The following is a 12131-nucleotide window of genomic DNA, read 5'->3' as shown; positions in this document are numbered from 1 at the left end:
GCTCACCTGTGTCCTGTTCTGTCTCATTAGCCCATCAGTCACCCCCGAAAAGCTCTGAAGGACTTTTAATTGGAAATAAATACAGGATGTTGCGACATTTGCCAACTGCTGATGACTTCATAAGTCAATCATAAGACATTGGGACATGCACTGTATTTACTTCACCATTCATTCACTAATAGACATTTATAAAAAGCTGATCCTACTGATCAACCCAGACATACCCCTAGTGTCAGCACAAAGAAGTTCCTCATGTTGCCTAATCCTTCCTGTTTTCATCTTTGTCTCATCAGCTTTAAACTGGTTGATTCAGATTGACCTCTGTTGCAACTCTGCAACAGTGTCATGAAAAGTGATGTTGAGACAAAATGTTCCATTATAGAAAAAAAGGCCTGAAATAAAGTGTCCTTTGGAAATCTACCGGAATAAAACAAATCAGGCTTTGAAAAAAGACTTAAAAAAAAAAAAAAATGTATTATGGAAAAAAAAAACAATGAAGTTCTATACAACTCTTATTTTGAAAACAAAACCACCTCAACTAATTTCTTTTATTTACTATTTATTATTACACATGTTTAAAATGAAATCAGTTTATATCCTAATAACCTCACAGGCTATCTAGTTGCATTCGTCCGTGTCTTCATTTCCCAACACAGTTAGTTGGCATGGCTGTCTCGGGAATAATGAGGTCCCTTTAGGGATAGTGTTATTGAGGTCAGTTGGGGGGAAGCTTTGTCAAGACATGCAAATTTTCAAGTTTCAAATGCAGACAGAGAAGCTGAGCTGCAAAGGGAAGGCTTTGCTCCAGCTCCCTCTCTCACAAGGCTGATTAACAATTGAAGTTCATGATGCAGTTTTATGGAGCTCTGGTCCTGTTTATGACTCTGTCCACAGGTAAGATCATCTTTCTGTGTGCCTTTAATGATCGCTGTAACTTCAAGAAACTTAGCAATGTTTAAAGGTTGTCATAGAAGCTGGAAAGGAGGTGAAAAACAGTTTGGGAACTATTATTGCATAGCCAGCTGGTTAGGAAACAGCTTCCAATATACTGTTTTTGTGTAATCCTTCAAACTTTAAAGTGTAAAGGCAAATGTTTCCGGTTTTAAAAAAAAATAGAGGGGTGGGGGGGTTGAGAATGGAAACTGCGATCCTGGTTGATCTCAATGTGGCAAACATGAAGCCAAGAAAATGAATAAGCGTGTTTCAGCTCAGTAGTAGGATCTGATTAGTATGTGCTTTTAGTTTTTACTGAACAGGTAAAATATATCAGACACACAGACAGCGGCGGAGTCTGTTGCATGTAAGAGATAGATAGATAGATAGATAGATAGATAGATAGATAGATAGATAGATAGATAGATAGATAGATAGATAGATAGATAGATAGATACAGTAGTTACTTTATTAATCCCACAAGGGGGAATTTTTTCACTACAGCAGCATTATAGGTACAGGAAAGCAATAAAATAACAGTAAAAAATATAAAATATAAAATATATAAGGGCTGAGAGTCTTTTGCATGTAAGGTCTTTTGCATGTCAGGGCTGAGAGTCATTTGCATGTAAGGGCTGAGAGTCTTTTGTATGTAAGGTCTTTTGCATGTCAGGGCTGAGAGTCATTTGCATGTAAGGGCTGAGAGTCTTTTGTATGTAAGGTCTTTTGCATGTAAGGGCTGAGAGTCTTTTGCATGTAAGATAGATAGATAGATCTGAAGGTGCTTCTTAATCAGAAGAAAGCAGCCTTCAGGTCTGGGGACAGAGAGGAGCTCAGGAGAGTGCAGCGCCACCTGAAGGAGAAGGTGAGAGAGTGCAAGGACTCCTACAGGAGGAAGCTGGAGGCCAAACTCCAGCAGAACAACGTGGGAGAGGTGTGGACCGGTATGAAGGAGATTACTGGGTTCAAGGGGAGAGAGAGACAACCAGGGGGCTCCCTGGAGAGGTCCAATGAGCTAAACTGTTTCTTCGACAGGTCTAGTTCACCACCCTCATCTGTCTCCTCCACACTTTACACCTCCCAAACACCTCTGCTGCCTCCCCCCCTCCCCTCTCTGCCCCCCCTGGTGAGCTGCATAGAGCCCTCCATCTCAAAGGGCTCTTCCTCCATCGACACCATGACCCCCCCACCGACACCATGACCTCCCCCACCCCCACCCCTCTCTCTGTGACGACTGGCCAGGTTAGGAGACAGCTGGAGAGACTCCACCAGCGCAAGGCTGCAGGACCTGACGGCATCAGCCCCGGAGTCCTGAAGACCTGCGCCGTCCAGCTGGCTGAGGTCCTACAACACCTCTTCAACCTGAGCCTGAAGCAGGAGGAGGTCCCGGTGCTGTGGAAGACGTCCTGCCTGGTTCCAGTCCCCAAGAAGACGACTCCATCCGGCCTCAACGACTACCGACCGGTTGCCCTCACATCTCATGTGATGAAGGTGCTGGAGAGGCTGGTCTTGGCCCACCTCAGGCCGCTGGTGAAATCTTCTCTGGACCCTCTGTAATTTGCGTACCAGCGTCATGTGGGAGTGGACGACGCCATCATCTACCTGCTGCAACGAGCTCAGTCTCACCTGGATGGAACCAGTGACTCTGTGAGAATCACTTTCTTTGATTTCTCCAGTGCATTCAACACCATCCAACCACTGCTGCTGAGTGAGAAGCTGCGGGTGGTGGGGGTGGACGAGTCCACCGTCTCCTGGATCACTGACTACCTGACAGGCAGACCACAGTTTGTCCGTCTGGGCAGTGTGCTGTCTGATACGGTGGTCGGTGGTATTGGAGCTCCTCAGGGAACTGTTCTGTCTCCCTTCCTGTTCACCTTATACACAACTGACTTCCAGTACAACTCAGAGTCCTGACATCTGCAGAAGTTCTCTGATGACTCTGCAGTGGTCGGGTGTATAAGGGATGGACGGGAGGACGAGTACAGGGCAGTAATGGAGGACTTTGTGGAGTGGGCGGGAAGAAATCACCTGCTCCTGAACGTGGCCAAGACCAGAGAGATGGTGGTCGACTTCAGGAGGAAGACGACGGCTCCACAACCGCTGAGAGTTCTGGGAGAGGAGGTGGACATGGTGGAGGAGTACAAGTACCTCGGTGTCTCCATGACAACAGACTGAACTGGAAGACCAACATCAACGCTGTCTACAAGAAGGGGATGAGTCGACTCTTTTTCTTGAGGAAACTTCAATCCTTCAATGTGTGCAGCAAGATGTTGGAGATGTTCTACCAGTCTGTTGTGGCCAGCGCATTGTACTTCGCTGTGGTCTGCTGGGGGAGCAGCATTGGAGCCGGTGACACCAACAGACTTAACAAACTGGGTAAGAAGGCCGGCTCCATCATCGGCTACAAACTGGACAGTCTGGAAAAGGTGGTGGAGAGGAGGACGCTGAACAAACTATTATCCATATTGGATCATCCTGACCACCCTCTCCACCACCTGCTGCAGGGACAGCGGAGCACTTTCTCCAAAAGATTCCTCCAGCTCCGCTGTCACAAGGACAGATACAGGAGATCATTCCTGCCGACCGCAATAAGACTGTACAATAACTCACCTCTGGCCAAATCAATCACACAACAATAACACTGTTGTCTGTGTTTCTTGGTTGTTTGTATATAATATATATAGATATATACTGTACTGTATATACTGTATATACTGTGCATTTTATATTTTTTTTTACTGCTATTTTATTGCTTTTTATTATTCTATTATTATCTTATTGCTTCCTGTATGCTGCTGTAGTGAAAAAAAATTCCCCTTAGGGATTAATAAAGTAACTACCTACCTACCTACCTAGATACAGTAGTTACTTTATTAATCCCACAAGGGGAAAAAAATTTTCGCTACAGCAGCATTATAGGTACAGGAAAGCAATAAAATAACAGTAAAAAATATTAAATATAAAATATATAAGGGCTGAGAGTCTTTTGCATGTGAGGGCTGAAACCCTAGCAATCCAGAAATTTCAGAACATACAGGTGGAGAGATGCAAAGTTACAGCCAAGCTTGAAGTTCATGTGTCAGTGCTCCGGTATTAAAGCAGCCTGAGTCATTCAATTATACAAACATGGATTAACAAATTAAAAATGACCATTAACCATCTGATAGTTATGGGTGCGTTCATGAATTCAGTCTAAAACGGTCAAAGCATCATCTGAGCTGTCGGTCAGAAACTCAGTTTCAGTTTCATATCACTCAAGACTAGGGGCGGATCAACCATTCAGTGATGTGGGGGCCGCAGGGAAACTACTGCACAGTAAAAACACTGTCAAAGTTTAAATTAATGCTGGTGCAGTTTGCAACTTAGAATATTAATCTATATACACTATATGATGTGGCATTTTTCTTTCTCTTAAAAAAACAAAAAGAACCAATCGGAGTATCATCAGAGTATTGGATCAATAATCAGTAAGAGCAGCAGTATCACTAAAATCTTAACAATATCCATCCCTTTTCCTCACTTACTGTACTATTGTATACAGGAAACTTAAGAAGCAATTTAAATTATTTTAGCCAAAAAAGTAATGATAAAAAAAAATCATTGAATCTTGTCATATCTTTATTTTTGTACCAAATTATGGAGAGCAGTATCAAAAAGAGTATGGATAAGTATCGGTATCAGTATTTCACCAACCACCCGCCCCCAGGCGTGCGCTGCTACCCTCCACCATTAGTAAATTCTCAACCTATGAGAAACACTGCATATATTAATAAATACAGGTTTATGTAAAATAACTAAGACACCAGATGGTTTTCTCGTTCAAATTGGCATAATTTTACTCTCCTCATTTCAGGATGTGAAATACTGTAAACTGCAGTGATCCATTTCTTACAAACACCCACAATGTAACAGTGTAAAAAGGCTTTGGCCTGTTTGTGCCTGCCACGTCTTGAGCTCTTGTGCTTTGTGTCTCTGTAAAGCATGCGGATTAAGATGCTTCACGTGCACAGCTGCCGAACCCAAATCCTGCACAGACACCAAATCTTGTCCAGTCATCTTCAACCGATGCTACTCTCTCAAAGTAGACGGTGAGTTTTTGTCACAAGTTTCTGTTGTTGAGAATGAAGTTTGCTGTACTGAATGCCAGGTGGACATTACCACGTTATTATCTTACAGGTTTCGACATTGTCACGAAGGGCTGCCAAAACAGCATAGCGTGTGTGGGTGCTATGACCTGCTGTGAGGGGAACTTGTGTAACAGTGCCGTACCAGCTGGTCCCAGTGTCATCCTGCTGCTGGTGTCTTCTGCCATCATCACACTGTTTCTCTGAGGCTCGGGATACTTTTTGTTTCTGTGCTTCACTTTTTTTTTCCCTAACTCAATATGTACAAGTGAAGAAGAAATAAACATGTCACACTCGAGCAGCGAATTAACGGTGTTTCCCGTGTTCACTGCAACTACACTGAACGGGTCATTTGTTCAAAGAAACCACAGTTGGGCATTACCTTTAATGTATTATGCTGTTTCCAGGAAATAATAGATTTGTTTTTATGAATCCCTAATAAGGAAGCAGGGTGGGAAAAACAGGACAAAAAGCATGAACCATCAGAAAATTATTAAATTATACAGTTAACTGTTCAACCTGGGGATTTACATGGTAGACCAAGTAATATAACTGGACTGATGCTGCATGTCATAGGCAGTAACTGAGTTGGGAAGGGTACTTTATTAAGGTAAAATGCAACAGATTAGTATTTACCCTATTAAAAACATAACAAGTAATATAACTACTTTGATTACTTCATCAAACTAATGCAACTCATTAATTTGACAACTTTTCTAAAATGATGTTTTCAACTGGGCAATAAAGCTGAAAAGTCCTTAAAAAAAAATACATGTAAACTGGGCAGTGTAAACCTCAGTACACAACACTCCTGTCAAACTTAAATTCAAAGTTTTTAATGAAAAGAATATATTTAGATGTAACCTCTTTGTAATTTGCCACGATTTTGAGTAATAACTGTAAATCAATTGCAGATTTTTTTTTCTCAGTCACTGTAACTGATTGTAATTATTTTTATTTTGTAATTAAAAAACATAACTCCGGTACATGTCAGCTGGCTGACTCACTTCGCTTCTGTTTGATATTATCATACGTTACCAGCTGCTGTTTTGAGTAAAGAATCTGCAAGTTATTTCTTCTGTTGCAGAATGAAAATCCCGTTTACTGTTTCCACGGAATAAATGTTCCGTTTTCAGCGACAAATCAACACACAATGTCCATCACGATATTCAAACTTTAGCGCCAAAACTGTAAAAACAACAAACACCTTTCCTCGTCCGGGGTAAGACATCTGACGTCACCAGTGACCTTCCTGAGAATGGGGCGGGTACGTTTCCTGAAAGCCAAAGTTCCCGGATGTGCCGGTCTGCTCTACACCTGAGCTTTACATCTACCACAGCGACACCAAGTGTACACACGGTGAATGACAATTAAACTGTGGTTAATCTAGAAGCGTTTCTGGCTCCTTAAACATGAAAAGTAATTTTATACATTTTTAAAACGGGTACGAGAATTTTTCTTCTCATAATTTGGTATAATTTTTTGAGACTCTTATCATATAACCATATTACAACCGACAGGGCACGCTGGTGATGAAACAGACAATCAAATAAACACGTTAGGCCTCTGTCACAGGAAACATTTTGATGTGTCAGGTGTAATTGATAAACATGTCAATGGCAGAATTCCAATCAAGTGTTTCAGATTCAGGGTGATATTGTGTATCGTCACACAGTTACACAGCTATAGGTTGAAGTAATAGACAGACATTATTATTTAGAGAAGAAAAAAAATATTTTGTCGTCCCAGCAGGCTTATTACTGTGAGCCTGCAGGTTAAGTTGCTGCTGGTTAAGTTTACGTTCCTTTTCTCATTAAAGAATTACCATTACTGTGTACATGGTCCAAGAGTTCCATTTAGTCGCTGTCTGGATCCTTCAGTCATATTACACGATCTTCATTAGTAGGTGGTGTTTAGTTGTAATGGAAAAGTTCAAGTTTCTGTTTACTCTTATTATGACTTAGAAAATTATCCAAATGGACAACACCGAGAGGCAGATAAATAATTTTAAAAGGGTAAAGTTTACTTATACAAAAGAAGCTTACACTGCTTTACAGACAAACAAAGGCATCAGGCAAAAATGGGGTCCAGATAGACAGGCAGAGGTCAAAAACAGGTCAGGAGAGGCAAGACCGTCTGAAAAAGAAGCAGATGTGAAAAGCTAATGTAAATACTTTACCTTGAATAGGTAGCACTTTAGTACCACTTAAAATGGCACTTACTGATAGCACTTTGAAGTTTGGCTATCTTGAAGAAAATTGTACTTTCTTAATTGTTGCTGTTCTGAATTTGTACCCTCATGGTTGAAATGCACTTATTGTAAGTCGCTTTGGATAAAAGCATCAGCTAAATGTAATGTAATGTAAATACTGAGGGCCTGACGAGGACTAAGGTGAGGAATATCCGCTGATGTAACTGGGAAACCAGGGCAGGTGGGAGTCATCTGGTCTGAAACAACAACAAACAGGCAGATCAGAAAGAATGACTGACGGAGAAACACTGAGACACTTTTAAGTATTACACAGGTTAAATCTATTTTGTCTTCCAGTTTTACCACAAGGTCAACAAACTAAAATCGCCGCAGAAATAATGGAAACATGTTAAACATGTTGCCTTAACTTTCATCAACATGCATTACATTTTTGCATATATTTTCTGATGGAAATCTTCCAGCAATAATATTTGGTGCTTGTTTTGTCACTTGTAGTCTGGTTTCACTTTTAGATTACTTCAATACCAATATGCAATTGAATTTACAGTAAAATCACAGTGAGAATTTGGCTTCTCACATATTATTTCTTTGTGTCTTTTACTCTCATGTAATTAAACACAACTAGGTCAGCTAACACACGGTAACACTAGTAGAGTTGAATTCCTCCCTTAAAATGTGTCCACGTGTCCAAATAGCCGGAGATTGAACTGACTCCATCGGAAGTATGTTTGTGTCAGGAGGAAACTATCGTTTTTCTCTGAACTGGCGGATTTGAGATTAACTCCCTTGCAGTGTCTTGACAAAAATCAACACAATCACAACGTTTTTTTAAGAACACATTTTGTTTGTCCAGTTTGTTGTCAAACTGCACATTTTTGCATATTGAGTTGACCAGACTTTAAAATTCTTTGTTATATTCACTCACAATTGAATTAATTGGAAATGTATAAACTGAAATCTATCCAGGAAAGCTCATAAACTTTAAGAAAATGTTTAGAAAATAAAGAAACTTAATGAACTTGAAGAAATAAGTTTTAGTTGCAAATAAAGTCCTCTGAAGTGAGCAATACTGTTAAAACATTTAGATAATGATTTGTGTAACACGAAAGACATTTTATGGACCTATAAAACATTACATTTCATTTTTAGCTGACGCTTTCATCCAAAGCGACTTACAATAAGTGCATTCGCAACCATGAGCATACAAACCCAGGACAATGAAACAAAACAACCACAATATCAATTGTAGTGCCTGTATTCATTTACAAACCCTGGATAAACCAGATATCTCTGGTCAGTTCACTTCATGTGCGTCACACATTGTGGGAGGCAGAGGGAGTGGGGCTTTCTGTGGAAACTAAAGTTATGAAAGAAAGGTGAACAATAAAAGCAAAGCTTTATTTCCTTTGTTCAGTTCTCATCTCACCTCGTCCGTGTTTCTTCCTGACACCATGAAGCTTTATGGAGCTCTGATCTTGATGTTGACTGTGTCCACAGGTAAGAGCAGCTTATTATTCATCTGACTCATCTGGACATAATGTAAAAGTGGTCGAAGAAGTATGCACATCTTTTATTTATGTAGAAGTACAGCAATTCAAAAATGCTTCCTGTACCAACACCACTTCTGGATGTTAGTGAAGATTAAAAAAAGATATCTGTGAAACTGATGGTGCTTTTTTCTAAATATGTGTAAACTGATGAGAATAATAATAATAATAATAACTTTATTTATATAGCACCTTTAAAAACAGAGTTTACAAAGTGCTCTACAGAGAAGCAAAGCATAGTCATACATAACGTCAATACCGGTAAACATTTAAGAAAACAGGAGGCAAAAAAGACCATACCATTAAGGTAATGGATACAAGAAAACTAAACAAATAACCAAAACGAGCAAATGGAATAGAAAACAAACAAATAAATGAATGAATAAAATAAACAGGGGAACAAAAGAACTGCATAAAAGGACATAAAAGGACAACATTACTTAAAAGCAATTCTATAAAAATGGGTTTCAAGAAGTGATTTAAAAGAAGTCAATGATTCTGCAAGCCTTATCTCCTCAGGTAGGTCGTTCCAAAGTCGAGGGGCCCTAATGGCAAAAGCACGGTCGCCCTTTGATTTAAGCCTCGACTTTGGAACGACCAGAAGGAGGATCTAAGGCTGCAAGTTGGCTCATATGGAGCTAACATTTTAATAATGTAGCTCGGGGCCAGACCCAGGCGGGCCTTAAAAGTGATCAACAAAATCTTAAAATCAATTCTAAAACCAACCGGGAGCCAGTGGAGAGAGGCCAGAACTGGAGTAATGTGATGTCGTCTGTTAAAACCAGTAAGAAGCCAAGCTGCTGCATTCTGGACTAGTTGGAGGCGGGAGATAGATTTTTGGTTTATGCCAGAAAGGAGGGAGTTGCAGTAATTGAGTCGAGAGAAAATGAGTGCATAAATTACTTTTTCCAGGTCAGAGTGTGACAGTATGGGTTTGATTCTGGAGATGGTGCATAATTGAAGGAAGAATCTTAATCCATGTGTGACATCATCCTGTGTTTCTGAACAGTGAGTGGATTAACATGCTTCAGTTGTACTGCTGCCAGTCCTGGATCCTGCACACAGGTCATAACTTGTCCTAATCCCTTGAACTGATGTTTTTCTTTGGATGTGGCCGGTAAGTTGTTCTTCCACACCACAAGTGTTTATAGCTGGACATCAAACATGTTTTCAGCAGGTATATTACTGACCTGACGACCTGCTGTCTTTTTTTAATCTAAAGTTTTCCCATCATGTCTGCAGGTTCCGTGAGTAAGGGCTGCATACACAACTTTGGATGTGTGGGCCCCATGACCTGTTGTGAAGGGAACTTGTGCAACACTGCTGTACCATCTGGTCCCAGTGTCATCCTCCTGCTGGTCTCCTCAGCCATCATCACGCTCTTTCTCTAAAACACTGGAACGATCACATCTTAAAAATGCTTTACTTTTCTTGACATAATTTGTGCAACCCACAAAGAATAAAGCATTTTTCAACATGTAAAAGCTGTCAACGACTCCAAATTGATACCTTTTCAATAAAATCAATAATTTCTAAACCATTGAATTTTTTGATTCTGTTGCATTTCACATCACTATTGAGCACAGCAAGAATAGTTTTGTAATGAAGCTTAATGTAAAGGATGAGTGACAAAACAAGACAAAGAACAAAAAATCATCAGTCAATTTTAGGATTGACTGAGACTTCCTGCCCTGCGTTTAATGCCCACCTTTGAAGGAGGAGAATAAACACAAAGCTTTATTTCCTTTGTTCAGTTCTCATCTCACCTCGTCTTTGTTTCTTCCTGACACCATGAAGCTTTATGGAGCTCTGATCTTGATGTTGACTGTGTCCACAGGTAAGAGCAGCTTATTATTCATCTGACTCATCTGGACATAATGTAAAAGTGGTCAAAGAAGTATGCACATCTTTTATTTATGTAGAAGTACAGCAATTCAAAAATACTTTGGTTCCTCTGACTAACACATTTAAATATGATATCAACAGATTATTAATCTCACGTGATTATTGTAGTTGTTTTGTGTTGGAAAAAAGAGAAACTAAGTTTTTTATTTTTTGCTCTTGTTGACAGTTCTCTGAAAATCAAAAGGAAGAACTGAAAGTGGTCTTAGACACTAAAGTGGCAATGAAAGATAAAATATGTGCATCGTTTAAATTTATCACACAAACAAAGTTCTCTCCAGGATGATAATATTCAGGTTTTTTAGGAAAGTCTATTTAGACAGAGCACATTGTTTAGGACTTGAAAAGTTGGAAAATATCTGTTTCTTTCCAGATTAAATTCTAATTCATTTTTAAAGCTTTTGTTGGACATTGTAACACAAATTTATTCAAAGGTCATTGTGAAAAGCGATGAAGGTGTAGTGTTGTCCAAAAGAGCTCTTCACTCACTCTGAAGTTTAATATTTTATTTGATCAGGTTTTTATAGAGAGGGCAGCTCGTTCAATTTCTCTCTTCTGAGCTTTGATTGCAGAATGTGTCACTGCACACTGTGGTGAGGGGCCTCTTCCTGTACCAACACCACTTCCGGATGCCAGTGAAGATTAAAAAAAGATATCTGTGAAACTGATGGTGCTTTTTTCTAAAAAGTTTTAAATTGATGAGAATCTTAATCCATGTGTGCCATCATTATTATGTCTGCATAGTGTGTGGATTAAGATGCTACACTTGTCGGCTTTCTGGTCCTAAACACTGCACACGGATCACAACTTGTCCTGCTCTCTCGGACCGATGTTTTGCCATCAGTAAGTGGGGTACGTCGTTCCTCCACACCACAAGTGTTTTTAGCATATTTTCAGACGGTATGTTACTGAACTGAAATCCTGGTGTCATTTTGTTCCAGGTTACATTACTAAGGGCTGCATGCACAACTTTAGATGTTTGAGCTCCAAGACCTGTTGTAAAAGGAACTTGTGCAACACTGCTGTACCATCTGGTCCCAGTGTCATCCTCCTGCTGGTCTCCTCAGCCATCATCACGCTCTTTCTCTGAAACCCTGGAACAATCACATCTTAAAAATGCTTTACTTTTCTTGACATAATTTGTGCAACCCACAAAGAATAAAGCATTTTTCAACATGTAAAAGCTGTCAACGACTCCAAATTGATACCTTTTCAATAAAACCACAATCATGTATCAACCATTGAATTGTTTGGCTTAATTTAATAAGGTTATGCAGTTCACATCACTATAAATTACAGCAAAAATTGTTTTGTAATGAGCACTATTTAGAAACAGTGACAGGATAGAGAGAACAAGAAATCATCAGTACATTTTAGGGTTTGCTGATTTTAGACTTACTTTGGCTGCTTTGT

The 12131-nt window shown here is 39.8% G+C and overlaps 1 protein-coding gene across 1 annotated transcript; it reads left to right on the top strand.

The window, feature by feature from the left end:
- Positions 1 to 766: 766 nt before the first annotated feature.
- Positions 767 to 5355, top strand: LOC138215736 (lymphocyte antigen 6S-like). Its single transcript, XM_069178054.1, has 3 exons — positions 767 to 894; positions 4914 to 5021; positions 5110 to 5355. The coding sequence occupies exons 1-3, from the start codon at positions 846 to 848 to the stop codon at positions 5262 to 5264; spliced, it is 312 nt and encodes a 103-aa protein (XP_069034155.1). The 5' UTR covers positions 767 to 845; the 3' UTR covers positions 5265 to 5355.
- Positions 5356 to 12131: the final 6776 nt, after the last annotated feature.

The sequence above is a fragment of the Embiotoca jacksoni genome, unplaced genomic scaffold (genome assembly GCF_022577435.1).
Source record: "Embiotoca jacksoni isolate LCO1_2020_lvr unplaced genomic scaffold, fEmbJac1.0.p SCAF_8, whole genome shotgun sequence".
NCBI classification, from domain to species: Eukaryota; Metazoa; Chordata; class Actinopteri; family Embiotocidae; genus Embiotoca; species Embiotoca jacksoni.
The sequence above is the reverse complement of the archived record's forward strand: the minus strand, read 5'-3'. Positions and strand labels throughout refer to the sequence as shown.

Bases quoted from the DNA above. Each gene is read 5' to 3' on its own strand.
- LOC138215736 (XM_069178054.1), top strand. From the start codon at position 846: ATGATGCAGTTTTATGGAGCTCTGGTCCTGTTTATGACTCTGTCCACA. The intron at 895-4,913 runs GTAAGATCATCT...GTCTCTGTAAAG, and splicing joins GTTTATGACTCTGTCCACAG to CATGCGGATTAAGATGCTTC. The intron at 5,022-5,109 runs GTGAGTTTTTGT...ATTATCTTACAG, and splicing joins CTACTCTCTCAAAGTAGACG to GTTTCGACATTGTCACGAAG.